At 42.7% G+C, this 25,549-nt stretch overlaps 1 protein-coding gene across 1 annotated transcript; it reads left to right on the forward strand.

The window, feature by feature from the left end:
• Window positions 1-13,491: 13,491 nt before the first annotated feature.
• On the forward strand, window positions 13,492-24,682 carry TXN (thioredoxin). The gene is made up of 5 exons (XM_054584537.1): window positions 13,492-13,660; window positions 18,547-18,651; window positions 19,118-19,177; window positions 23,712-23,777; window positions 24,478-24,682. The coding sequence occupies exons 1-5, from the start codon at window positions 13,637-13,639 to the stop codon at window positions 24,538-24,540; spliced, it is 318 nt and encodes a 105-aa protein (XP_054440512.1). The 5' UTR covers window positions 13,492-13,636; the 3' UTR covers window positions 24,541-24,682.
• Window positions 24,683-25,549: the final 867 nt, after the last annotated feature.

A 25,549-nucleotide genomic window follows, 5' to 3' on the forward strand; every position in this document is an offset into this window, starting at 1 on the left:
TTTGGAAACAGTGTTTTACAGTCCTCAGGCAGGAAGTTCACATGGAAGGTGTGTGTGGGGCAGAGGTAGGGGGGCACTCCTCTGGGAAGGAGGATGAAAGAAGAAAGACCAGTCCAAGGCCGCAGTCTCAGGAAATACAGTGCTGCTGCTTTTAGATCTCAGGTGACTGTAACAAGTAAGTGTGTTAGAATATATGAAGTGAATGGTTTATACATGCGAAACTCCTGGGCACATGATAAATTTTCATTATCTCCCAGCAGATGTTATTGCCTCTGCCAGGCATTCTTTAGCCGCAGTGTCCTTCCCTTGGGCATCCCTGGCAGGGCCAGGCCAGCTGATGCTGCGCAGATGCACAGACTCAGCACAGACCTCACATGAACTCCTTCGTTCATTCATTACAGTAACGAAAACAATCAGGAGCCAGGGAGATCCAGCCTTTTCAATTATTACCTGGCTGTGGAATCACAGCTCCTCGCTGGATGCCAGTGCTGTTGAGAGCAAGGATGGTCGTCTGCTTGTTCACCGCCATAACTCCAGTGCCCAGGACAGTGCTGGGCACTTAGCAGGTACTCGATACATTTTGTTGAATGAATGGATGAATAACTCCATAGATATTTATAATAATGGTGAGATGAGGGGACTCTCACTGTGGAAGAGACATATGACTCCTAGCTGAGTCATCTGTAAGATTGCTTTGGGCCCTAACTGGTATGGTTTAGTTGGTTGGGTGTTGTCCCGCTAAGCAAAGGTTAGCAGTTCAATTCCTGGTCAGGGCACATGGCTAGGTTGCAGGTTCAGTCCCCTGTCAGGGTGTGTAAGGGAGGTAACCCATTGGTTTCTTTTCTTCCTCTTTTTTTTCCCTTCTCCACGCTCTCTTAAATAAATAAATAAATAACATTTAAGAAAAAAAGAAAGAAGAAAGGCTTTGGTCTTACAGTCTCTCCTTTTCTATGGCAGCCTTTAAAATATCCCAGAACTATGGGGCATATTAATGGAAATAAACTTAATAAGTTAAAGTTATATAATTAATTTTAATCATTGTGGTTCCATTGTAACTACTTATTGATCCAAGGCTGTTCATGGAGTACCTGGCAACAGTGAAAAGAAAAAGAGTAGCAGGTGTTTGGACTTAGTTCAGGTTTGCTAACTAACCAGATAAGGATTTTTGTGCTTGGAAAGCCTAAGCAGTTTTCATTTAGCTCAAAGTTGAAAGTAGGAACCCAGAGGCTTCGGCCAGCTCTGTTTATGTTTCTTGCTCGTGGCGTGGAAGATATTCTATCACTAAGACATTTTTGCATGTAACTAATCTTATTCATCAGAAGTCGTTTTTGTAGTTTAAATCTCAGTATTCTGATGATGCAAGACCTTACCCAGTAGGTAGCAGCATGGACTGTCATGGTTTGAATCGCAAGTTCACCGTTTACTAGCTGTGTACCTTTGACTATGTTACTTAACCTCTCTGTTCTGCAGCTCCAAAATCTGTAAAATGGAGATGATGATAGTATCGACATCACTGGATTATAATACCAATTAAACAAATAAACAATGTATTGGACACAGTAAGTGCTATATAAGTGGAGTTTTAATCTTAAAAATACACTTTAATTTCCAATATTTTATTTCCCTGTGAAGTTTTTGTTAGTAATTGATTATGCAATAATTTAGCTACATGATATAAATTATAAACAGGCTTATATTAGGCTTATAGTTACACATGGGTACTAAAAATTTAAAAAGCAGCTCTTGCCCTGATGGGTATGACTCAGCTGGTTGGGCATCATCCTGCAAAGCAAAATGTTGCTGGTTCAATTCCTGATCTGGGCACATACCTGGGTTGCAGGTTCGGTTCCCAATCAGGGCACACGCAAGGGGCAACTGACCAGTGCTTCCCTCTCACATTAATGTTTCTCTCCCTCTCTTTCTCCGTTCTCCTCTCTCTAAAAATAAGTAAAATCTTTAAAATGCAACTGCTAAAAAAGGCTCGATTGTGTTTGAGAGTGCTGGGCGCCGAGTATCAGCTAAGGTTTTTGACAGCATTCAAGAGAACCTCACTGAACGCCACGAAGGAGTGGGGGCTGGAGCGATAGTCTAATCAAGCCTCAGAAAAGGCAAAAACTAGGCCCCTTTAGGAATGACACAAGTGATTTTTCGCTCTTGCATCACTCTCCCGGAGAGCCGAATTCTCATGAGGTTGGCCTGAAGTCACATGCCAACCATTGCGCACAGTGGTCAGGGGCAGGTGCGGTACCCAGATGGCTGGTGCCACCAGGCTTACAGGGAATGGAGGAGAAAGAGTTATCCAAAGGAAAAGCAGGGTTCTATTAACCAGGGCAGTGGGGAGGGTTGCTGGGCAGGCCAAAGCCATAGCTGTCCTCTCTCCCCCAGTGAAGAAAGAAGAAGGAGGGAGAGTAAAGTTTTCTAAAATACCAGTCATGTTTGTACTGTAGCCTTTTCCAGGAATTTAAGTGTTTCTCTCCTCAGAGGGCACTCCCTGAGAAGCTGGCTCATCCCCGGGGCATTCATGCAAAAAGAGCAAGAAGCTGGCAGTAATCATAAACTGCTTCTTCCCCCAGCCTAATGAAGCAAATCGCCCGTTGTTTGTGTTGCATTCATTTAAATGCTAATCTTTGCCTCACCATTTCATAGTAGCAATAATTTCTAGTTCAGTCAAAACACATTATGCCGAACTTTCAGAATTCCACAAATGATAAACGTACAAGAACGGCTCACACATTCGTGAATTTCTTTTCAGTTGGGTTGTTTTGGCTGCGAGCACAAGAACACCCAACTGGAAGTCGCTTAAATAGAAATGGATCGGTGCACATAAAACTGATCATTCAGATGTGTGAGAGGCATTGGCGGACTTAACCCAGTGTTTCTCCAGTTCTACGTCTGTGAAGTTACCACGATGATTTCTACCCTCATTTCCTCTCTCTATTCTTCATCTCAAGGTAGAGGCAAGATGGATACAGAATGTCCAGGCCTCACAACAACACAAAACAGTATCTGGAGGAAGATGAGATCATTTTTTAATGCAGGCTTCGGGAATAAAGTAAGTCCCTCTGGAGTCCCCTAGCAAACTTCCCTCTCATCCCTTGGGCACAGATTAGGTCACGTGCCCCATCCTGAAACAACCCCTTGTGGCCAAGGAGATGCCATGTGCTCACAGGCTGAGATCTGAGTTCTTGAACTAGTCGCTGACACAGAGAAGTATATTCTTATGCCTGACCCCCCAACTTACATGCCACTAGACAATGAGAAGGAACATATGTTAAAGAGAAAATAGGGTAGGCATTCAGCTTTTTTCTGCTTTAATATCTGAAACTCACTACTGCCCTAACCCTGTGTCTGAGAAATTGAAGACATAGCTTCCTGACCTCCGTCGCAGCGAGAGCAGAGGCAAGTAACAGAAACCCCACCGATCACACATAACTGTCTCAGTCAGGTTCTTTTTAGAACCCATATGCAAAAAAGCCAGGAACCTCCTGGAAAATCTACTTGGGTGGTGGATAGTAGCTTGTTTCCAGGGAAAACAATGGCAATAGCAATGGCATATTCAGTACAGGGTTGCTAGATTAGCAAATGAAAATACAAAAAAAAAAAAAAGAAACAGTTAAATTTAAATTTCAGATAAAAACATCAAATAATTTTTAGTATATTTTTAGTAAAAGCACGTCCCAAGTATTGCATGGGACATACTTATACAAAAAAATTATGCATCATTTATTTATAATTAAAATTTAAGTAGACATCATGTATTTTACCTGACAATCCTAATCCAGCTGAAAATAATATGTTATATGTCAATTATACCTCCATTTAAAAAACTTACGCCCTGGCTAGTGTGGCTCAGTGGATTGAGTGCTGGCCTGCAAACCAAAGGGCCTATTCCCAGTTTAGGGCACATGCCTGGGTTGTGGGCCAGGTCCCCAGTTGGGGGTGCAGAAGAGGCAACCACACATTGTTGTTACTCTCCCTCCCTTTCTCTCTCCTTTCCCCTCTCTCTAAAAATAAGTAAATAATATCTTTTAAAACTAAAAATAGTAAAAAAATAAATAATTTAAATGCTGCTATGAACATTCATGTGCAAGTTTTTGTGTATACTTTTATCATCAACTCTGTTGGGTATATACCTAGAAGTAGAATTGCTAGATCACATAGTAATGCTCTGTTTTACTTATTGAGGAATTGCTAGACTGTTTTTCACAACAGCTGTATCCTTTTTTATTCCTACCAGTAATGTTTGAGTATTCCAATGTCTCCACATCCTCATCAACACTTGTTATTGTCTGTCTTTTATTATAGCTGTCTTAGTGAGTATAAAGTAGTACCCATTGTGGTTTTGATTTACATTTCCCTAATAATTAAGATGTTGAACATATTTTCATGTGCTCATTGGCCATTTGCATATCTTCTTTTGAGAAGTGTCTATTCAAATCCTTTGCCCATGTTTTAATTGTTAAGTTGTAAGTGTTCTTTATGTATTCTAGATACAGGTTCCTTATCAAATATATGATTTCCAAATATTCCTTCCTATTCTGTGTGTTGTCTGATGGTATTCTTTGAAGCATAAAACTTTTTAATTTTGAAGAAGTCAAAATTATCTATTTTTTATTTGGTTGTTTGTTGTTTCTTTGATGTCATATCTAAAAATTAATTGCCTAATCCAAGGTCATAGAAATTTACATTTTCTTCAAAGAGTTTTACAGTTTTAGCTCCTAGATTTAGGTCTTTAATCCATTTTGGTTAATTTTTGTAACCGGTGTGAGGTAAGGGTCCAACCTCTTTCTTTTATAAGTGAATATCCAGTTGTCCCAGCACCATTTGTTAAAGATACTTACCTCAAGTCTATCCCATTGATCTATTGGCCTATCCTTATGCCAGTACTATGCTGTTTTGATTACTGTAGCTTTATAGTAAGTTTTGAGATTAGAAAGCAAGTTTTTCAACTCTGTTCTTTTTTTCAAGATTGTTTTGGCTATTCTGAATCCCTTGAATTTCAATATAAATTTTAGGATCAACTTGTCAATTTCAGGGGGGAAAAAGCACCTGGGGTTTTGATAGAAATTATGTTGAACCTATAGGTCCTTTTGAGAAGTATTGCCATCTTAATAATATTGTCTTCCAATCTATAAACATAAATTTCTTTCCATTTATTTTATACTTTACGTTTTTTCAATAAAGTTTTGCAGTTTTCACAGAACAAGCTTTGTACTTCTTTTATTAAATTTATATCCATGTAATTCGATATTTTTTAATTTTTTATATTGAATTTATATCCTGCATCTTTACTGAACTTATTAGTTCTGATAGCTTTTAGGACCTTTAGAATTATCTATACACAAGATCATGTCATCTGCAAATAGTGATAGTTTTACTTCTTCCTTTCCAATCTGGATGCCTTTTATTTATTTTTCTTGACTAATTCCTCTGGCTAGAACCTGCAGTACAATGTTGAACAGAAGTGGTAACAGTGGGCCTTCTTGTCTTCTACATGTTCTTAGGGTATGAGGGTTCTTATTCTTTCTTAGCTACATGCTCTCTTAGTGCTTGAAGCATTCGTGTGGATGGTTCAAGACTCTCCTATGTGGCTTTTAATAAAGAGTCCATCAGGTTCTACTTTACTTGTATTTTTTTCTTCAATGGTTCTCTATGTCTCTAGATTCAGGATAAGTATGGTAACTCACTCAATTAGATTGTATATGTTTAACCTTTTATAGCCTATCTGAAGTCTACAATAACTATAAAAGGATTACATATTTGTATATACACTATCGCTTTCAGTTAGCCACCATTACAACTTATATTGCCTGAATTATAATACTGTCAAAATGTTCCAATTTATCCAATCGTTGTTGCTTTGTGAATGTATTTTAATGTCTTCAGGATGGCTTTTGTGCATAGAAAGAATTATTCAGAGATTGCATCTTACTGTTTAAATCAACTTTATTAGAAGTATAGTTTACACTCATAATAAAGTGTACCCATTTTTTAGTGCATTGTTCCATGAATTGTTAAAAATGTATAGATCTCTGTAACCCCCAGGAAATTGCCCTATGCTTCTCTGCAATCTCCTACCCCAAAATTGAGAAACCGCTGATTTGCTTTCTGTCACTATAAACTAGTCTTAACCTGTTTTAGAGGTTTTTATGAATGGATTCATACAGTATATAGTATTTTGTGTCTGGCTTCTTCCACTGAGCATGTTTTTTTGTTTTTTTTAATCCTCACCTGAGGTCATTTTTTTCATTGCTCTCAGAGAGAGAGGAAGGGAGAGAGGGAAGAAGAAAGAGAAACATTGACCTGTTGCCTCTTATATGTGCCAGGAACAGGGACAGAACCTGCAACCTAGGTGTGTGCCCTGACCAGGAATCAAACCCACAAACTTTCAGTTACAGGACAATGCTCCAACCAACTGAGCCATGTTGGCCAGTGCTTAGCATGTTTTTTATATTTATCCATGTTATTGTGTAAGTAAGCAGTTTATCCTTTTTTGTTGCTGAGAAGTATTCTATTACATAAATATATCATGAAGTAGTAGTAGTAGTAGTAGCAGCAGCGGCAGCAGCAGTTTCACCTATTGATGAACATTTGGGTTTAATTTGGTATGTTATGAGTAGAGCTGCCTGTGAACATCCATATGCAAGTCTTTGTGTAGATATGAGTATTAGTTTCTTTTTTGGTAAATACCCAGAAATGGAATTACTAGGTCATATAGTAAATGTGTGTTTAAATTCATAAAAAAATTTTAAGCCTATCAAACTATTTTATAAAGTGGTGGTACAATTTTTTAAATATTTTATTTATTTATTTTTAGAGAAAGGGGAAGGGAGGGAGGGAGAGAAACATGAATGTGTAGTTGCCTCTCATGCGCCCCCTACTGGGGACCTAACCTGCAACTCAGACATGTGCCCTGACTGGGAATCGAACTGGTGACCCTTTTGTTTGCAGACTGGCCCTCAATCCATTGAGCCACACCAGCCAGGGCAGTATAAAGTGGTTGTACAATTTTACAGTCACACCAGCAGTGTAAGGAAGTCATTTCTAGTTAATCCACAATATCACCAATATTTGGCATTATTAGTCTTTTAATTTTTATCACTCTAGTGCATGCAATGTAGTAACTCATTATGATTTTCATTGCAATCTTCCTATTGACAAATTAGGTTGACCATCTATCTGTTCATGTGTTTATAGATCATCAATATATCTTCTTTTGAGAAGTGTGTGTTTATATGCATTGCCATGTTTTTACCAGTTGTTTTTCTTATATATGAGTTGTAAGAGTTCTTAGGGGAATAAACCAGTCAGAGAAAGACAATTACCATATGATTTCCTCATAGGTGGAATCTAATGAACGAACTGAACTCACAAACAATAGAGACAGAGTCATAGACAGAGAGCAGGCTGACAGCTCTGAGGAGGGGGTGGAGTTTGGGGGGTTGAAGGATAGAGCAAAGAAGAAAAAAAAAGAGAAGGACCCATGGACAGGGACAACAGTGTGGTGATTTTGGGGTGGGGGGTGAGTCAGTGGTGGTGGAAGAGGATATAGGTGGCATAAATAGTAAAGGAAAAAATACAATAAAAATAATGTAATAAATAAATTCTGGATATTAGTTTTTTGTTAGATATAGGTATTGAGCATGTTTTCTCCCCATCTGTGACTTACTTGCCTTTCAGTTTTTTAAACAATGTTTTCCAAAGGACGGAGGTTCTTTATTTTAATGAAGTCAAATGTATTAGCTTCTTCTTTTCTGGTTAGTGATTTCCTTGTCCTGTCTAAGAAGTATTTGCCTACCCCAAGGTCACAAAGATTGTCTCCAACATCTTCTTCGAGTGTTGTGAACTTTGAATGATTTTGTTGTATGGTATGCGATAAGGGTCAAGTTTCTTTCTTTTTCATTTTCACTTTTTCTTTTCTTTTTTTTTTCAGAGACATCAATGGGATTTTTAAAGGAGGGGTAGGAGTCCTGAAGCAGCAAAGCAGAGCATTTGCCCGACCTCCCTGCCGGCCCTGACAGACCCGGAGCCTGCACTTCGGAAGAGCAGGAGCTTCAGTGAAGACAAAGGAAACATCTGAGAAGAGGTTAAGAGCAGAGTGGCGTCTGTTGAATCCAGCTGCTTCCAGCAGGGTGCACAAAGGAAGGGTCTGAGAGGCAGAGAAGGGGATGATCGTGCCAGATTAGGAGATATAAAGAACAGCCGTGTGCAGGGTAGGTATTCACAGGGGTTAGTCTACTATTTGAAATTTACATTCAAATATTTAGCAGTGAAAGCGTGAGATAGATATATATATATATATATATAGATATATATATGCCTATTAGTTTTACTTAATCTAAACAGTTAATATTGAAAGTACCCTAATAAGGAGTCCACTCCTGGGGTGTTTAAATGAACATCTGAAGATCCCCAAGTAGGAACTGATGTTCCAGACAGAGTTTCTGCCGAATAGTAAAACATCCATCTGGGGTTTGTAAATTACCATAAGGAATGTCATTTTTCACTACTGAAATGAGAGGCGTTCACCATATATAGATGAGCTGGCTTGAAAACTGCCACCACTTCCTCCATCGTGAACAGAGCATAAGAGTCAGTGCCTATGCAGTATGACAAGATGGCCTCCTGAGCCTCGATTATTTTTCCTGTAAAACAAAAAGAATAATATCTATCTCCTAGCAGACGTTGAGAAGAATGATGCAATACACCCGGCCCTAGGCCTGACACTTAGTTATTAAACATGTGTATTTGTTTCTTTTCCTTTGACTCTCCTTTTGACCGTAATGTTTTGAGCTTCCAATTTTATATCACTTACCGTATTTTCTTTCATGTCCTCATCTCAACTCTCCTGCTAGACAACATCTTCAAGTGCACCTGAAGATCCCAGGACAGTCCATCTCGTCTCAGCGTGCCTAACACCTGGTACGTCTTTAAAGTGCTGATTCCTGAGATCTGTCTCAAAAAACTATGATTCCAAGCGTCTGTCTGGGGGTGGCCCAGGAATCTGCTGTATCATCAAGGACTCCCAGCTGTGCTGAAAGAGGTGGTCAAGGGCCACACTGAGAAAAGCTTGCTTCAGAAGTCCTAGAGCTGAATTTTCTTCAAATTTGGACCTGAACAAAAACAGCAAACCTACTTTTCCAGCTGCCCTCAGAGCCTCAGGCTGAGCTGACCCAGAAACCTGAAGCAAGCTTATCTATCACCCATGCTACCTGTTTCTTCTCTTCTTGATGATGAGGAAATATCATTTCTGCCTGTCCGGCACCCAGTTCCCCTCTCTCTGGTAGCCCTCTAGATTTTTTTCTAACAGAAATGGTTCAAGTAAAGTGGGTGCCCCCCTTCTCCTCACCCCCGACTCCCAACTCAAGTCAGTGAAGCCCAGCGTCTAGGCCATTTACTACAGAACAGAGGAAAGGGATGTCCTTCCTTCAGGGATACTGAACTGTTAGGGACCTAAGCCTGCCAGGTCTTGTCTCACATAAATAAGATAGAGTCTGCTGAGAATGACACAGTAGAGGCTGGGCAGGTACCCCGGTGACAGACATCCTTTGGTCCCTTGTAACATGAGTTGCTCTCCTTTTGGCTGACGTCATTTAAGCTGGAATTTCTCCTAAAACCTGACTAATGCATAGAACTCGCCACCCACACACCCAAATAAAGGCCCTCTGTCTCCTCCTCTCACCCCCACCCTCTGCAGAGAAGGATCCTCTCTCTCTGAGCCATCTCCATTTCCCTGCACCTCACTCTCCTCACAGAATGTCCCCTCTTCGCCACACTGAAACCGAAAGGACTCAAGTATCCTGTGTTCCGCAGGCAGGGACCTTCCTCTTTAGATAGGGTCAGGTCTGGTCCACTTTTCTTTTACTCTTTAAGGGGAAAAAAAAATCCTTTTCTTTTGAGACTCATGTTAACAAGCTTACTGTTCACTACGAATTCCCTGATTATTTATTTCACTTAGGACTTTGACACCTGTTTTGCAATCTCCCCTTCCATCCCTGCCATCATTCCAGAAGGATCCCAGCATTCCATTCAGTTGCCTGTAATCATAGTTTATGTAGCATTTACTGTGTACCAGGTATGGGTCTAAGCACTGTATGCACATTTTAGCTCACTCAACCCTTTTCATAGCATGAGGTATTATTATCCCCATTTTATGAATGAGGAAACTGAGTCACAGAAAGGCTATTTAGTCTTGTCTAGTGTTACCCAGCTACTAAGTGCAGATGTGGACAGGGGAATATAATTGCGGAGCCTGGGCTTTTACCACACACAAGCCTCCCAGTTCCCTGTAATTGTGGCATTCCCCCATATCCATTCTATATTGGTCTCGTGAAGGTACGAAGTAGTCAGTACCTCCTCCAGCTGAGTCACTGGACATTAGGAAGTTCTTTGGAGAAGAAGGACTGTCAACTGAGGATGGTTTGTACTTCCTCTTCCTGCAGCTGAATTATTTGTCGTCTCCCATGTAAATATGCCAACTAATAGATAGGTCCAGAAGCTGGGCTACAAGTTTGGGCTGAAGATACCACAGCAGAAAAGCAGGTTACACCCCAGGTACCCTATAAGGCCTCTTCTCTACCAGGTGGTAGCTGCATTCAAGCCAGTCTCTCCTCTCTCTGTCTAGGACTGTCCTGAGAATGCCCATATCCTTACCTGTGGCCCTCTGCTCCTCTGCCTTCAAGAAACGTTGCACAGTAGGTTCAAACTTCTGGGTTTCTTCCTGCCTCCTTTTGAAGAACGAGAAGGAAGCCAGGAGCTCCAGGGGAAAGCCAGGGAGCAGTTCCATCATCCCAGGCGATCACACCCATGCGTGGCTTCATCGAGAGCTTCCCCACCCTGAAAATTCACGCTCAGACTCCGCCCCCCAACATCAGCCCACTTCCTTGTCAGTCTTTCGGTTTTTCTTCTTCTCTCCAGCTCAACAGCTTCTCCACCTCCACTTTCACCTGCTGAGAGACCATCCTGGCTTCACAATGCTTCCCAACATGCCTTTAACATTCCCAGTCTTGCCAGACTGAAACGTGCATCCCCATATTAACAACGAGCCCTGCTCCAGGCTCTGCTACTGCTAGAAAAAAACTCACACAAATGCGTGTATTGGTGTCATTAGAAATATAAGGTCACCAGGCTCAACCTGGCATCTCCATGGCCCCAAACAAGCCTAATTAGTGCTCACAACAGCTATAATTATAACTGTTTATTGAATGCTTACTATGTGCCAACCATTGTCCTAATCACTTTACAAGTACTTTAACCCTCAAAACACTACCACCATGAGTTAGGGACCATTGTGGATGAAAAGGGGGCCTGACAAGCTCAGGGGAGGTCCACGTGGTAGGCCTTATAAAACCAGAGACCAAAGTAACTGCACAGGATGGTCTGAACATAAAAATTCCTAGCTAAAAGTGGGTTATGCAAGTATAGTTGTGTGTTAGGCCTGCAGCTTCCTTGACAAAGATCAATCTTTAACTTGGAAATTATCTACTGTTTTTGTGCATCTCAGATTGTTGGCAGGAGCAAAAATGACACTAGGTGTTAAACCAGTGGAGTCAAACCAGACCTCGGTTCAGCAACCTTGGTACTCGAGTTCTGGCTAAGAAAGGATTCCGAGACAAGACTCATAAAACAAAATTTATTCAGAAAGTTACAGAGGTCAAAGAAGTGAGCAGTAGAAGAAATGGGCTCAGAAAACAAGTTTCAGGGGCAAAAGAAGAGCCCTTGATGTTTAGGAGAGAAAAAGGTAAAGGTAAAGGTTTTGAGGGGAGAAGAGAGGAAAAAGAAAGATGAGTCATTCTCCCAGGAAGGTGGGGGCCCTGGGGCTGCCATCCTAAGGGCTTTTAAGGGCCTGGATTTTAGGGGAGGTCCGAGGGGGAGGATCTCAATAGAATATTTATCAGCTTTCTGGGTGAGTCTTTTCAAGGGTGTCATCTCCACTGATTGGCAGGTGCCAGGGCAGGGGGGTCATTAGTCGATGCAGCTGGTCCTGATGTCAGCCATGAGGTGGCTTGCCTGGTTTTGCTGCTTTTCTGGGCCTGGAGCTGAAATACAACTGAGGCCTGCTTAGGGGTGTGGTTATGTAAGGGCCGCACACGGGAGTCACAGGAGGCCACGTTCCACCCCCTGCTCCTCTTCTAAGGGGGTCTACCACATGACCAGCCATATGCTAGGGGAGGAAAGATCACCCTGGGGGCAAGGTCCCTGTTTTCCCAGTTTTGCCCATTGCTAGGCACCCAGGGCTTCTGCCCTGGTGACCGTCTATACCTGGTCTAGGGTTCTTGCTCTGCTCAAGTCCGTCTAACTGCCTACCACAAAATGACACACCTTTGAAATGTCAGAGAAATCTTCTTTTCCAGACCCATCAGGGCACAACTGCCAGCACCAGAGTCCACGTCATTGTTACCTTGTTCCCACGTACCAACTCTCTGCGGGGTAAATGTTAACTATCCTGTACTCACCAACGTACAAGTATGTCTCTCCGTTTGGCTTTTTCTCCAGTCTCAGAGATTTCCACACTTTGCTTCTCTCACCTCCCAGGTCTACTATCAGTAAATTTCAAGGATCCTCCCCCACCTCCCCACCCCCACCCCCGCCCCAGCCAGAGCCTCCTCCTTTGATTCTAACATCTAAAAGAAGATGCAAAAATCGCTCTTCTCAGGAGCAATATCCCCCTCTGTTGAGATTTTGCTTCCCAGCAATTGTCAAGAGTTTGACCCAAATACATTCTTAATAAGGCTCCCTCCTATTAGGCTGGACGTTCTTTCGTGGATACCGTCGTAATTTCCATTTTACAGAACGTGAAACTGAGGCACCAGAAAGTCAGAACCTGCTCAGGGTCACAATCCCTCACAAGACCTTGTCTGCCCTTCCAGAGCTGAGCCAGTTCCCCTGCCCCGCTGCCACACTAAATTGCTGTGTCACGGGAGCGGTGGATTCATCAATAAAAGTGAAAGAACAGGAAGGAGAGAAGAGAAAACTGTCCCTTTAAATTCCGGAAAGAAGGTGGGGGCACACGCAGATATACTTCCTAGTCACAGTTACTCAGCACTTTGTGGGGCCGGGGTGCTGTGGGGCTTGGGGTTAAAGGCGGCGGGCCTTTTTGATGAACCCAGCCCTGCTAGGAGGTCCCTTCTCGAGCCTAGTCGCATTGGATTAAGGACTGGCTGATCCCTTCCCAGGTGAATCTGTCTGTGGCTCTGCAAGTGTACGTCTAACTGCCCGCCTCTCCACGCCATTCATAGTGCGTGCTGTTTAAATTGCTCTCGGATCCTAGCAGATTCTTCCCGCCCCCCGCCCCTCCCCGCCAGCTAGGGTGCGGGAGGCTGGTTGGGGTGGGGGCCTGAGGGGGAAGGCACCGAGGGTTTCCGGGGTTGGGAGGTGTCCCTGGAGATCAGCCCCGCGCAGACCTGGCCAGCTGACAGCGGCCCCGCCCCCACCCGGCCGTTTGGCGGCTCCAGGAGGCGGGACCTCGCCGTGGCGTCTTAGGCGCGCCCTCGCCACACGCACGCCGGCGCGCGCCCGCCCGCCCGGTTTGTCGCTATAAAGGGAAGGCGGGCTGCGCAGTGTCCAAGTTGTATTCGCGGCGTTGCATCCAGTTCCATCGGTTCTTACAGTCGCTTGTCAGACCTCAGCCGCCAAAATGGTGAAGCAGATTGAGAATAAGGTATGCGCTCCCGGGAAAGGCTAGGGTGCGAAGTGCAGCCTCCATAGCTGGGGAAGGAGATAGACTGGAGGTGGACAGGCCGCGGGTCGTCATCCTTGAAGGGGTCGCGGCGGCTCGGCCTGGGGCTGCGAGAAACCGGGGCCTCCGCGCCCTCAAGGCGCCGGAACATGCCCTGGAGTAAGGGAGGAGAGGGACGAGAGCCCCTTGGAGGGCGGGGGCGAGGTGTCCCGTGCGCCCGGGGATGCACGAGAGCATGGAGTATGCAGGCGTCCCTTCACTGCTCTCCCTACACCACCCCTGTACGGGAAACCTCGCTTGGGTGAGGGGATGCAGGGAGTCTGCCCTCGGTCCCCGTATTTATCCGGATACGATCCCGGAGGAGATGGAGGGCCCTCTGGAGAAAACACGGGGTTAGTAGGTGCCACACTCTCCCCTGTGAGTGGCGTGATCGACCCACGCTGGATGGGGTGGGCTCCCGTGGGAGCGGGTCTACGCGGGAGAGGTTAGCCTCGATCACGGCAGGCCCCAGAGATGACTGTATCCTCGCAAAAGGGGCGGTTGCCGGCCGCGGACTCCCCCCACCCCCCCTTCCCTCCCTCGCGTGTACCAATCCTGACCGGAGGCCCGTGGGGCCCAGGTGTCTGCAGGGAAGTGAGGTCCTGGCCGCGCCCTCGGGACTCCTCCTCCTGCGGCGCTGGGCGTTTCCGGCAGCTCTGGCTTTGGAATGACTCAGTCCCCAAGGCGGGGCCGCGGGGCTGTGGGGCTTCCGCTGCATCGCTGCCTCGCCGATCTGTGTGATTTCACCCACTCGTTGGCTCTCGCAGAAGCCAGGTATGCCCCTGGGTACTCGTCGGCCTTCGGGCGCCCAGATCACCGGTGGTTCTGTCCTTTTAGGAATGCCCAAGGCAAAAAGTGTTCCATTCGAGAGTTACTGCGAGCCTAATACCTTCCTGCACGGAGAACTCGAGAGTCTAACATAGTGTCTGGGATACTGTAGCCACTCAAGAAATGTGTGTAAAATGCAGAGTCGGAAAACTGAGTGGGAGAGAATTGGTGGTATTCGAACAGTGGAAGACGGACTCCTCGAGAGCATTTACCCCGCTATAGACCCACCCCAGTAAAGGCAGGCCAAAGGCAGGTCCTTGAGTGCCCGCGCCTGGTAGGTGCTGGGGCAGGCCTGGAAACCCTGCGTTTCTCCATAATGGTCCCTTATCTTTTTGTTACTTGTAGAATCAGAAAATATATATGATCCTTATAGAAAATAGGGGAGAGATCTTCTGTTTCCTACAGGCAGCCACAAAGTAGTTGAAATCACTTTATGTATACTGTTTTGTGTCTGAGCTTTTATTTCCCTAATTTAGCCTGAACACTTTACATGTCATCAGAAGCTTTTTATAATCATATCAGCATCTGAACACATTGCTGGAGTTGAGGCAGTTTTTGTTGCTTCAGTGAATATTTTGCTTGGAACACATTGTACTGTGCATTGTACAGAGTTAAGGCTGTTCCCTCCGGTTAGGGGCTGGAGTGTGTTGACTGGGTCGAGGGATGTGACCCTTTTAAAGCTTGTAAATGCCCAGAGAAACAAGAGAGTGTGCCTTGCTTTCCCTTCAACACTGACTTTCCCCTATAACTGGCCAAATCATGGGCAAGAAAAATTCTCTTTCTCATTTGAATATCTTGGATTACTAATGACTGAACTTTTCTTCTCCCACATGTGTTGATTGGCTAATTAATTGTAGTCTTACCTGCTTGTTTTTAATGGTTTTTTTTTTCCTATTGAGATTCTTTTTTTTAATTGTGAGCATTTATATTAAAGTTGGCAGCCCTCTAGCCCTGCCAGGGTGTGGCGCAGTTGGTTGGTGTCCTACCACAAAGAGAAAGTCGAAAAGCTCGCCAGTTCAATTCCTAGTCTGGACAAATGCCTGGCTTGAGGGTGCGTCCACAGGGCGCCTAGGAGAACTAACCGGTCTATGGTCTCTCACACATAGGCCTTTTTCCACCCTTCCCCTTTCTCTAAAAATCAATACATAAACAAACAAATCTTTAAAAAGAAAATTAAATTAGTAGCCCTCTCATGTGTTGAAAACAGGAGTCATTAATGTTAAGTTTTGTTCCACATGCCTTTATTTAATACCTACTGAGTGACAAATATCAGTTTACTGCGGGGCCGGGGAGGCAGTTCCTCCAAGGTCTGGCAACCTCCTCAGTTTAACCTAATAGGCGAGAACCCATGGAAAAGTGAAAAGACCGTTGAGGGGTCTGTGTGAGTTGTCTCAGAAGCCACACAGTACAAACAGGAAGTTGGTTCCTGGCGCACACCTTTCGGTCTTCCCCTGTTTTCCTTGTTGTAGTTACAGCACCCTCCTGCCCTAATCACTGAGATGTACAAGGGCGATAAGAAATTTCTTCCTCAGAAAAGCACTGCAGCACTGGGGCCCAAAGGCCCTAATAATCCGTCGATCTTCAAAATTCTAATACAGAGTCATTGATCAAAAATTAAACTACAATAGTTAGAATGTTACTTGTCAGTATTGATGGATTTGGATCCAGGACAACTCTTTCTGAGCTGTTGGTAGTTTGGAGCCACTAGGATCTGTATTTCAGATACAATTGGAATAATGTGATGAGGAAGAAATCAACACATGGGTTTTTTTGTTTCTTTTATACTTTTTTTAAATAAGAGATGCCATTTATTTAACATAGGCACTTTGCTAAATGCTTTACAAACCACTTCTGTGTTTATTAATTACCTTTGGTATGGTTATATTTAGGAAAAGAGATGGTAGGCTCTTTATTCATGTACCCCGTGTACAGAGTTTTGTTTTTTAAATATTTGTGTCAGCGAAGAGGACCTTGATTAAGCCTCATTTTTAGTTTCTGGGGGCTGGAGATTGTGGTTTACTAAGAAGTAAGGGAATTTTGAATTATTTTCAGACTAACATTTGTTTAGGTAAACTTACGCATCAGGAAAAGAAAATTGGTGGGGAAGTCTGCACATACGAGGCTCTATCTCAGTCACTTGAGCCCAAAGTTCTGCGGCTGTTGCCTTTTTCTCTTCAGAATTGTAGGTAGTTTTGCTGGAATTTGATTCAGAATTGTTTTGGGAATTCGTTGAGAGTGTTTTGAAATAACATTCTATGTTGAAAGGAATCTTACCAAGTATGTACTGAGAGCCAGCCATGTTCACAAAACAAGATGCAGTTGACCCTTGTACAACATGGGGCTTAGGGACACCAAGCCCTGCGTGGCCGAAAATCTGGGTAGAACTTTTGACTCCCCCAGAATAGCCTGTTGACTGGAAACATTACAGGTAACGTTAACAGTTGATTAACACATTTTTATATGTTATACATATTACATACTGTATTCTTACCATTAAGTAAGCTAGAGAAGTGAAAATGTTTAAAAATCATAAAAGAGATACATTTACAGTACTGTGTATATATATATATATTTTTTTATTCTGTCTGTAAATGGACTCATGCAGTTCAAACCTGTGTTGTCCAAGGGTCACTAGTATTCATCTTACCAGACAGTGTTGTTCTTGACTTTTTCCTATCTTATCTGGACCTTGCTCATGTGGAATGGCTTGTTTGGCCTTCTAAAAATTCATGTTAGGGAAGACTTTGAAGTTCATCTGAGAAAGTTGGTGATGACTTAGAAATATAGTGTCTATAATTCTAACTTGACTCTCCCCACCCACACCCAAAGGTGAGGCGGGATTTGGTACCTGCACCACTGAAAAGGTTACAGGAGCCATGACATGCGGTTCTCGGAAAACCACTTGCAAATTGTTTCCCAAAAAAACATGAAGTAGAAATTAGGAATCGAGAGAAGTAACTACTTCAGGGGACTTCCCCTTAGATTTTTATGATGCTTTATTTATTTATTTTCCTCTTTATGGGACCAGATCTGAGATAAGTCTTAGCGCTAATGTGAGGGGAATGTTAGTTTATAATTAAATCAATGTGACCAGTATTTTTCCCTTGAGGAAAACCTAAACTTCAGATAGATGTTTGTGTTTTGATTTCTCTTGCCCGGTTTTGGTCAGACTAACTGACAAATTGTGGTTGAAATGTGTTTCTTAACTGAAAGGTTAGGTTGCTTGGGTTACAGTATCAAGACCATTAGTAAATTATGCAAGGAGGTTGGTGGTAAGGGTTTTCTTGATCATTCTTGCTCGTGGAATTTTATTTAACATGCACTCCTTATGAGGACCTAAAACTGTTTTTCATTTGGTCAAAAATGAAGGCAGAGTTTTGAGATAAAGGGCAAGAATCAACTAACAACAGTATGATCTCAACTCTGGAAACTCCATTAAAAAGAATACAAGGAAATATGCTTAATGTCAATAGTGATTGAATGTGAGGGTTTGGAGGAGGTTAGTTAGTTAGTAAGTTATTGGAATGTTCCACCATAGAAAATTGTAATGAAAAAAATGTTCCCTAAAAAAAAAAAACAACTAGGTAGCCTGCAGTGTTGTAGGTGGCAAAATTCTGTGCCTTTGTGACTTCAAGTGACCGCTTTCATGAATTGATAAGCATTTCATTAATGTCTCCAAAATACCTAGATGTGATATGGACACATTTTAAATACATATGGCTGTTTATTTTCCTTTTGTTTGCTTAGTCTGGATATAGAATGACTAATACTTTATAAAACATTTATAGAGATATGACTATGGATACATTATATACATACTTGTTTTATCAAATATCACAAACAACACAGAGATTTTTTTCACACAATTTATTTTTGTTTTTTGTTTTTTTTTTTAATTAAAAGATAGGTCGTGCTTTCAGAACCTCAGAATTGTGCTTTGTGTCACATTTTATCAGGTTTGATTGGGGCTTTTGAACCACATGCTTTTTGTTTTCCCTTAGGAGGCTTTCCAGGAAGCCTTGAACAGTGCAGGAGATAAACTTGTGGTAGTTGACTTCTCAGCCACGTGGTGTGGGCCTTGCAAAATGATCAAGCCTTTCTTTCATGTGAGTATTAAACAACCTCTTTGTATTTAAGAGATTTGTGTTCGTTAGGTGGGTGGTCCCAAAGCTAGGGAGAAAAAAAGGACAATTAAATATTGGGGTTTGCTGTTGGCTGTTTGGTCGAAACATAATAATGTCTTTAAGTTAGTTTTGACACACGTAGTCCATTGAAGACAATTTTCAAAGGCTAACTTAATTGTCTTTCATTTTTGCTTTTGTTCGTTTTGATACACGGGCCCTGCTCTGTTTGAAACTCAGGCCTAAAAACTTGATGTGCCAGGATGTTTACACTAGGAGGAAATTGATTCAGAGAAAATGTGTGTCGCTTACGCTTACCTGGTCCTTAGTCTAAATTTTTCCATCTTTAATCAGTCTCTACTTTCATTACGTTTCCTTTTAAGGAGGCTGAATATTGACTGCCAATAACAGGTTCTAATTCTTCGTGTATTTTTCACTTTAAATGTTCCAGTCTCTCTCTGAAAAGTACACCAACGTGCTGTTCCTCGAGGTGGATGTGGATGACTGTCAGGTATGTGGCTGCGGTTCGGAGTCCTGCGGAGCCTTTCACACTGGCCTTTGTCTCTGTATTGCAAGTGACTGTTTTCATATACGTGTCAAATAAGCCTAGAGCTACAGCACTGGCAAAAAAAAAAGGGACATTTTGGAAGAATGGGTAATTGTGCCAGTTATGAGCTTAATCCTAGATATCATGAGGTATGTACATCACATCCTAAAATAAGCATAAAAATGGATGGTTGAAGCTTCAGTACCTTACTGCCCAGTTACTTATCTTTCTAAAAAAAAAACCTACATGCACTACCTAACATTCTGAGATGCTCAATAAATAGAAGTTGGATCCGACTAAACTAACGAACCCCAGAGTTGATGGTACCACCAAATGTGGAAACCGCTTCCAAGGTTCTTGTGAAGTAATGACATAAAGTGTATTCACAAAATTATTCTAGTCTTAGTTGGGGTCAATTAGATGTTTTAAAGAAAAACCACCACGCTGTCGAGGAGAGAGCTGAGAGAGTAGTGAGGGGGGAAGTTCCAGGGTTGGCTTAAGTTTTAACAAATGCTTGTTGAGGCCTCTAGGTGCCAGGCACTGTTCTGCGTGCTTTAGAGGTATTGAGCCGTTTAGGTTCTTAGTGCTGTCATCACCCCGCCCCCGCCTTTACAGATGAGGAAAACACAGGGTGGTCCGTGGAGGTGCAAGGGCAGAGCCAGGGTGTAAAACGAGGTCGCCTGGCTTCCCGGCCCTGGCTCTGCACCACGCTTCAGAGGGGGCTCTGTCATGTGGCGGGTGCAGCTCAGGTAACCAGCACGCAACCGTGCCTCTGGCATAGCCCACTGAACTAGGAGGGCCTGCTCAAGGCGTAACAGGTAGGGCCTCTCTGCAGGCATGTGGGCATTTCCCCAGGCCCCAGTGGGGAGGAGAGGCCTAGGGTGTGACGTGGCAGCAATGGTGCTAGGCCTTGGTTCCAGACCTGGCTCAGTGACTTCTGCTGTGGGCTGATCTCTCGTCCTCCTTGAGCCGTGGTTTTTCTATATGATCAGACCTTTAACCTGCCCCCATCGACTGGCCAAGGTTGCTTACTCACTGAGCAACCATGGCCTGTTTAATAAAAGTACTGAAGGGACAATAAAAGCGGGTCTATGGTTGTACTTTCTGAGCTTGTGAGGACCTTCCCGCACCACCCTGCTTATCATCATCAGCAGCACATTCTCTGATGCCACAGGCGCCCCTTTGCTGGCACTGTCTTCTCCACCGGGCACTGCCCTCCCCTTCCTGCCTGGGGAGCTTAGTCATGGGCTTCACCTCTCCCGGGAACGCTTCTCCAGTTACCCCCACGTATGCCCCCGCCTAGGTTGGTTTCCCTGCCTCAGTGATGTCCTGTGCCCCTCTTTTCCTCTTGGCGTTGATGGTAGTGGAATGGGGTGGATCCTCTACCTAGACTGCTTGCTTTACTTCCCGGCCCTGTCCCTTGTTAGCTGGGCAGGCTTGGTTAAGTTATCTTTTCTCTGCCTCAGTTGGATCCTCTGTGGAGTGCAATGTTAATGCAGCATCATAGGCTAGTCATCAGGAGTCAATGAGGTAATTAATACCTGTAAAGTGCTTAGAACAGTACCTGGCATGTGTTAAGTACTGAGTGAATCTTTATTATTATTGGGTTGGCCAGAAGGTATGTTTAGTTTTTTCCATAAAAGACACACTTTTCGTTTTCACCAATAACTTTATTAATTTGATTATTTTGAGCATGGAAGCCCCTCTTCCATGGCTGTTATCTCCCATGTGGTACCATGCTGAGTGTTCTCAGTTAATGTCCCTATTTCATCACTATCAACTTCAGCTGGTCTGCTTGACCATGGAGCATCATCCAGCAAGAAATCTCCAGCATGAATCTTCTCAAACCACATTTGACACACATTCGATCAGTCATAGCACCTTCTCCATACACTGCACAAATTTTTTTTCATTTTGGGTACATTTTTACCTATCTAAAGCATAATATGCCAAAAATGCTGCATATTTTCTTCCATCTTCAATATTAAAATGGCCAAAAATTTTTGCCTATTTCGATAAGTTTTTTTAATGCATGCTAATATGACAATACAATCTAACAATTGTTTCAAATGAAGTTAAAGACAACTAAGCACTATTAGAGCCATCTCACAGAAAAAAAAACAAATGCACTTTTTGGCCAACCCAAAATTATTTCTTTGTGTCTGTCCTTTACCAATTGTTGCTGTAAGTTTCTTGCGAGTTGGGGACCCTGTCTTACTCACATTTGTTTCTTCACTAAGCACACTTGCCTGGCATGTAGTAGGTGTGGAATGAGTGAATGTTACATGGTTATTAAGTAAAGCTATTGTTCTATTGTGTCCCAGTATTTTAGAAAAAAAGTACTGAAAATAGATACTATGTGTTTGAAAAAACCTTGCTGCTCCCTGTTTTAACCTAACTTAAGCCTTTAGAGAAATTTCTGGTGCTGACCCTATCAGATAGCAACTGAATGAATTTTTATTTGAAAGTGGTAACATGTGCTAGGTGCTGTGAGACACTCTGCATGCATAGGTCATTTACCCCTCAGAGTAACGATAAGAACAGTTTCTTTGCACCCGCATTGAAGAGGCCATGGGACTATAGCTCAGAAAAAGTAGGTCGCTCAAGGCAGCTGGTAGATTTGGGCCCTGCACCATGCTGGACCGAGGACAGGCACACTTACTACCTCATTGCAGAGCCTTTGGGAAGTGGCTGTGCAGAGCAGTCAAGGACTTCCGGATGCCAGAGCCCCTCTTCCACGTCATAACCACCCTGAACGTTTCCAAACCTTGACAGTGACCGCTCACAAATTGGGGCCTTTCCCTTTGCCTACACATTCGAAAAACCAAACAACCTATGGTATCTTTTTATTTAATAACTTTGGTGACTACTATTATAACCATCTGAAAAGCCTTATCAAGCTCTTACAGAGTGAAAAAGTGAACTAACTCCAGAACCCTTTGGTTACCACATAAACGTAGCTGCAGTCTCTGTCAGCTTCTCCTCACCTTGTCATTCAGCAGAATTAGCAAAGCAGGTAACTCAAACAAGCAGCAATTCATTAAACGATCAGTGCGTGGTTTTTCCCCCCGTGGAATCCATGATTACGTGAGTGGGTCTTCTGGTTGCTTGAGAACTCTGGATTAAACCATCACCTCGTTTCAGCTCTAAAAGAATACAGATAAGGGGTAAAAATTACATCGGTCCCATTTCTGAATACCATGAAACAGCTGGAATGGCCCTGAGCAGTATGCATAGCTTTCAGATCACTACAGAAATAGCAAACTAGCACATAGAACAAGAAGTGGAAAACAAAAGGAAAGCATTAACTTTGGATAGCAAAGACCACGTCCATAGATTTTAATAGGCAGGTGTGCTGTGGTCAGTGTCATTAAAATGTCAGACTCCCAAACTTGAACTCAGTATGATATTTTGGGGCAGTTGGCTGTGATATTCTGAAATAACGTAGTCAGGAAAATCCCTTGAAAGTCCTCTGGTTTCCTGTGACCTGGGTCTGGGGGGCTGCCCTCTTGGTTGCTGTCCTGCACCGTTTTTGCTGCTTAGGGACAACAGGGTTCTCCATTTCATGCCTGATCCTCTCTCAACTGCCAAACTGGCATTGCCAATCCCTTAATAGACCTCTTTACCTGAAAGACATGTCTAAAAACACCATTTTCATGGTGTTCTTTTAACAAAACTGAAGAATGCTTGATATGTCAATACCTTTGAGCTATAGAAAAATCTTCAGATGTGGTAAGAGCCACATTTAGGAGAAGAGAAGATGATAACGCACCCACTAGTCCAGTGTACACCCTGTGGGGTTGGCCCGTTTTCCTCATGTGGGTGGCCCACAAAGGTTAGAGCATTTGAGTCAGCTGGGGCTCAGCCTTATCCTGATGGACCCAGGGCTCTGGGGAGGCCTCGTGGTGCCCTCGGGGGACTCCAGAAATGCAGACAGGTTTGAGAACATATATTTTTAATTAAAAAATAAAATAAAAATCAGCACGCCCCTTTTTAGATTACTGTGACATGGTTCTTGAACAGTTCTTTCACAAGTACCTTGCTCCTCGTTCTGACACATTGGACGTCAGCCTTTATGATCATCTCTGTACCTCATTCCCATAATAAAACTGGAAAAACTGGGAGCAAATAGAAGAGTTGCTAATTCTGAGGGATAGGCGGGATTATAATCCTGAGTACAGTTAAAGAATTTGTTACTGTTTCTTAATGATTCTTGAAATAGCCAGGGTATAATTGGACTAAGCAGCTTATTGGATCACTGTATGAGTACGGTATCTGCTGCTAGTAGCATTCCACTCCTTAGTAATAATTTTAATTGAGACTAACCACTTAGGCTTTTGCGCTACCATTATATATTGTCAGTTTTTTATATGCTGGGGGGCGGCAGGGGGAGCCCTAATGCTGAAATATGGTGTATATAACAGGAAAAAAGAATCTGGTTTTGGATTACTTCTGTCAAAGCTCAATACTTAATCTTGTTTTTATTCCCTCCCCCCAGGATATTGCTGCAGAGTGTGAAGTCAAATGTATGCCAACCTTCCAGTTTTTTAAAAAAGGACAAAAGGTAGATAATATCTGACCTTGATGAAAACTAACTGAATAATAGGAAAACAGTGTAAATGAAGAAACGGGTGTGACTTATTCCTTCATACTGGGAAGCATGTCCCCATTGTCTGCTTTTAAAACTATTCAAATATGTCGTTCTTCATTGATTTAGGTATATAATGGTGCCATCTAATTGAAAACTGATCTTTGCTAGAACTAGTCACTAAACCTGAGATCGGCACTTCATACTTATACAGGGTCCAGCAGAAACAAGGACTGCTTGAGTACAGTTGGTAGGGTAATATTATGGCTATAATAATTTATAGTTTTAAATTGAACATTTCACCTAAAATGTCATATGGTGTGCTTGAGCATGGTAGTCATGTTACGGAATTACATGCTTATGACTTTGTAATAAAAAGATTTTGTAATTAAAAGGGGGCGTTATTTGTGCCAGACCCTGTATAATAAAGTACATTTATCTTTGTTAAGAGGTATTTACGCCCCCCCCCCCAAAAATTGTACTTGAGTCTTTTGCCTTTTCTTGAGGGGCTGTATTTTCTTAGTTCTTGCTTTTAACTTAAAACTCTTACCCAGGGGTGTTCATTTTAATTACACTTCTGCTTCCTTGCCTTCAGTCCTCCCCCATTGGGTGATGCCTTGCGTGCAGAACAGATGAAGTACTACCATCTAATGTCAATTTAATATTCTCTTAACAGGTGGGTGAATTTTCCGGAGCTAATAAGGAAAAACTTGAAGCCACCATCAATGAATTAGTTTAATCATGTTTTCTGAAAACATAAGCAGCCATCAGCTCTTGTAATTTTTTTTATTTACAAAAAAGAACGATCAAGTATAGATACTATAATACTCAACTGCCATCTGATAAATGACAATAAAATATTAATTCTACCCTTTTTAAAACTGTCTGGTGTCTTGAATAGCTTTCAAAATAAATGAAAAGTGGCCAATTAGACGATATTTATATGTGTCCTAATTATTTTCACATATTCTTGATCACTTTTTAGTAACCTGGTAGATCACTGATTGCTTTAAGATTTTTTTTTTTTTTTCAATTATTACTACCTTACTGTATTTCCAGGAAAATCTTATTGGGGGCAATGTAGACAACAGACTCATATGTTTAAATTGTTACTTTTTGACCCTTATGAACAAAGAAAATAATATCCTCCGTCCCTGCGGGCCCATCCCCTGTGCCCTCTGTAGGCAGCATGACTACAGCTGATGTCCACCCATAAAGGAATCATTTCTCTAGTTTGAGATTTCTGCCCCAAAGGTTCCCGGGAGCTGATTTTTGCTTCTGATTTACTCTAACTCCTGTGACATCAATGAGGAATTCTTCATGGTCAGCCCACAAGGGAATGAATTCCTGCAAACTGCTATGGGGATTTTGATTCCCTCAAAGTATCTATGAAACTGGCTTTATAGGCCAGATAAAAGTTCCAACCTGAAAGGTTACTATTTATTTCATTCAAAGAACATTAAGTGTTTCTTGTGTTATAGAGACAGCAAAGTGCTGGGGGAGTGAAGTTTTTAAGGTATAATAATACAAATTAATCATATGCCCCCACAATATCCTTATATTAATCTTTGCCCAAAGGAAGGTAGGTATATAAACCGCATTTCCCAGTGACAATACAGGCAAAGAGGGTTAAGTGATTTCCCCAGCATCACACCAGTCAGAGGATCCGAGATTCCAGCCCAGGGAGCCTGGAGCCCAAGTTTGTGGCTCTACTATTCTGCCTCCCACTGCAGCAGTCGGAATAAATA

This window comes from Pteronotus mesoamericanus, unplaced genomic scaffold (genome assembly GCF_021234165.1).
Source record: "Pteronotus mesoamericanus isolate MK-2021 breed Mesoamerican mustached bat unplaced genomic scaffold, CSHL_Meso_final contig_78, whole genome shotgun sequence".
Classification (NCBI taxonomy): Eukaryota; Metazoa; Chordata; class Mammalia; order Chiroptera; family Mormoopidae; genus Pteronotus; species Pteronotus mesoamericanus.

Coding starts and splice junctions, on each gene's coding strand:
- TXN (XM_054584537.1), top strand. CDS start 13,637: ATGGTGAAGCAGATTGAGAATAAG. Junction 19,178..23,711: donor TGGATGTGGATGACTGTCAG/GTATGTGGCTGC, acceptor CCCTCCCCCCAG/GATATTGCTGCAGAGTGTGA. Junction 23,778..24,477: donor TTTTTAAAAAAGGACAAAAG/GTAGATAATATC, acceptor TTCTCTTAACAG/GTGGGTGAATTTTCCGGAGC.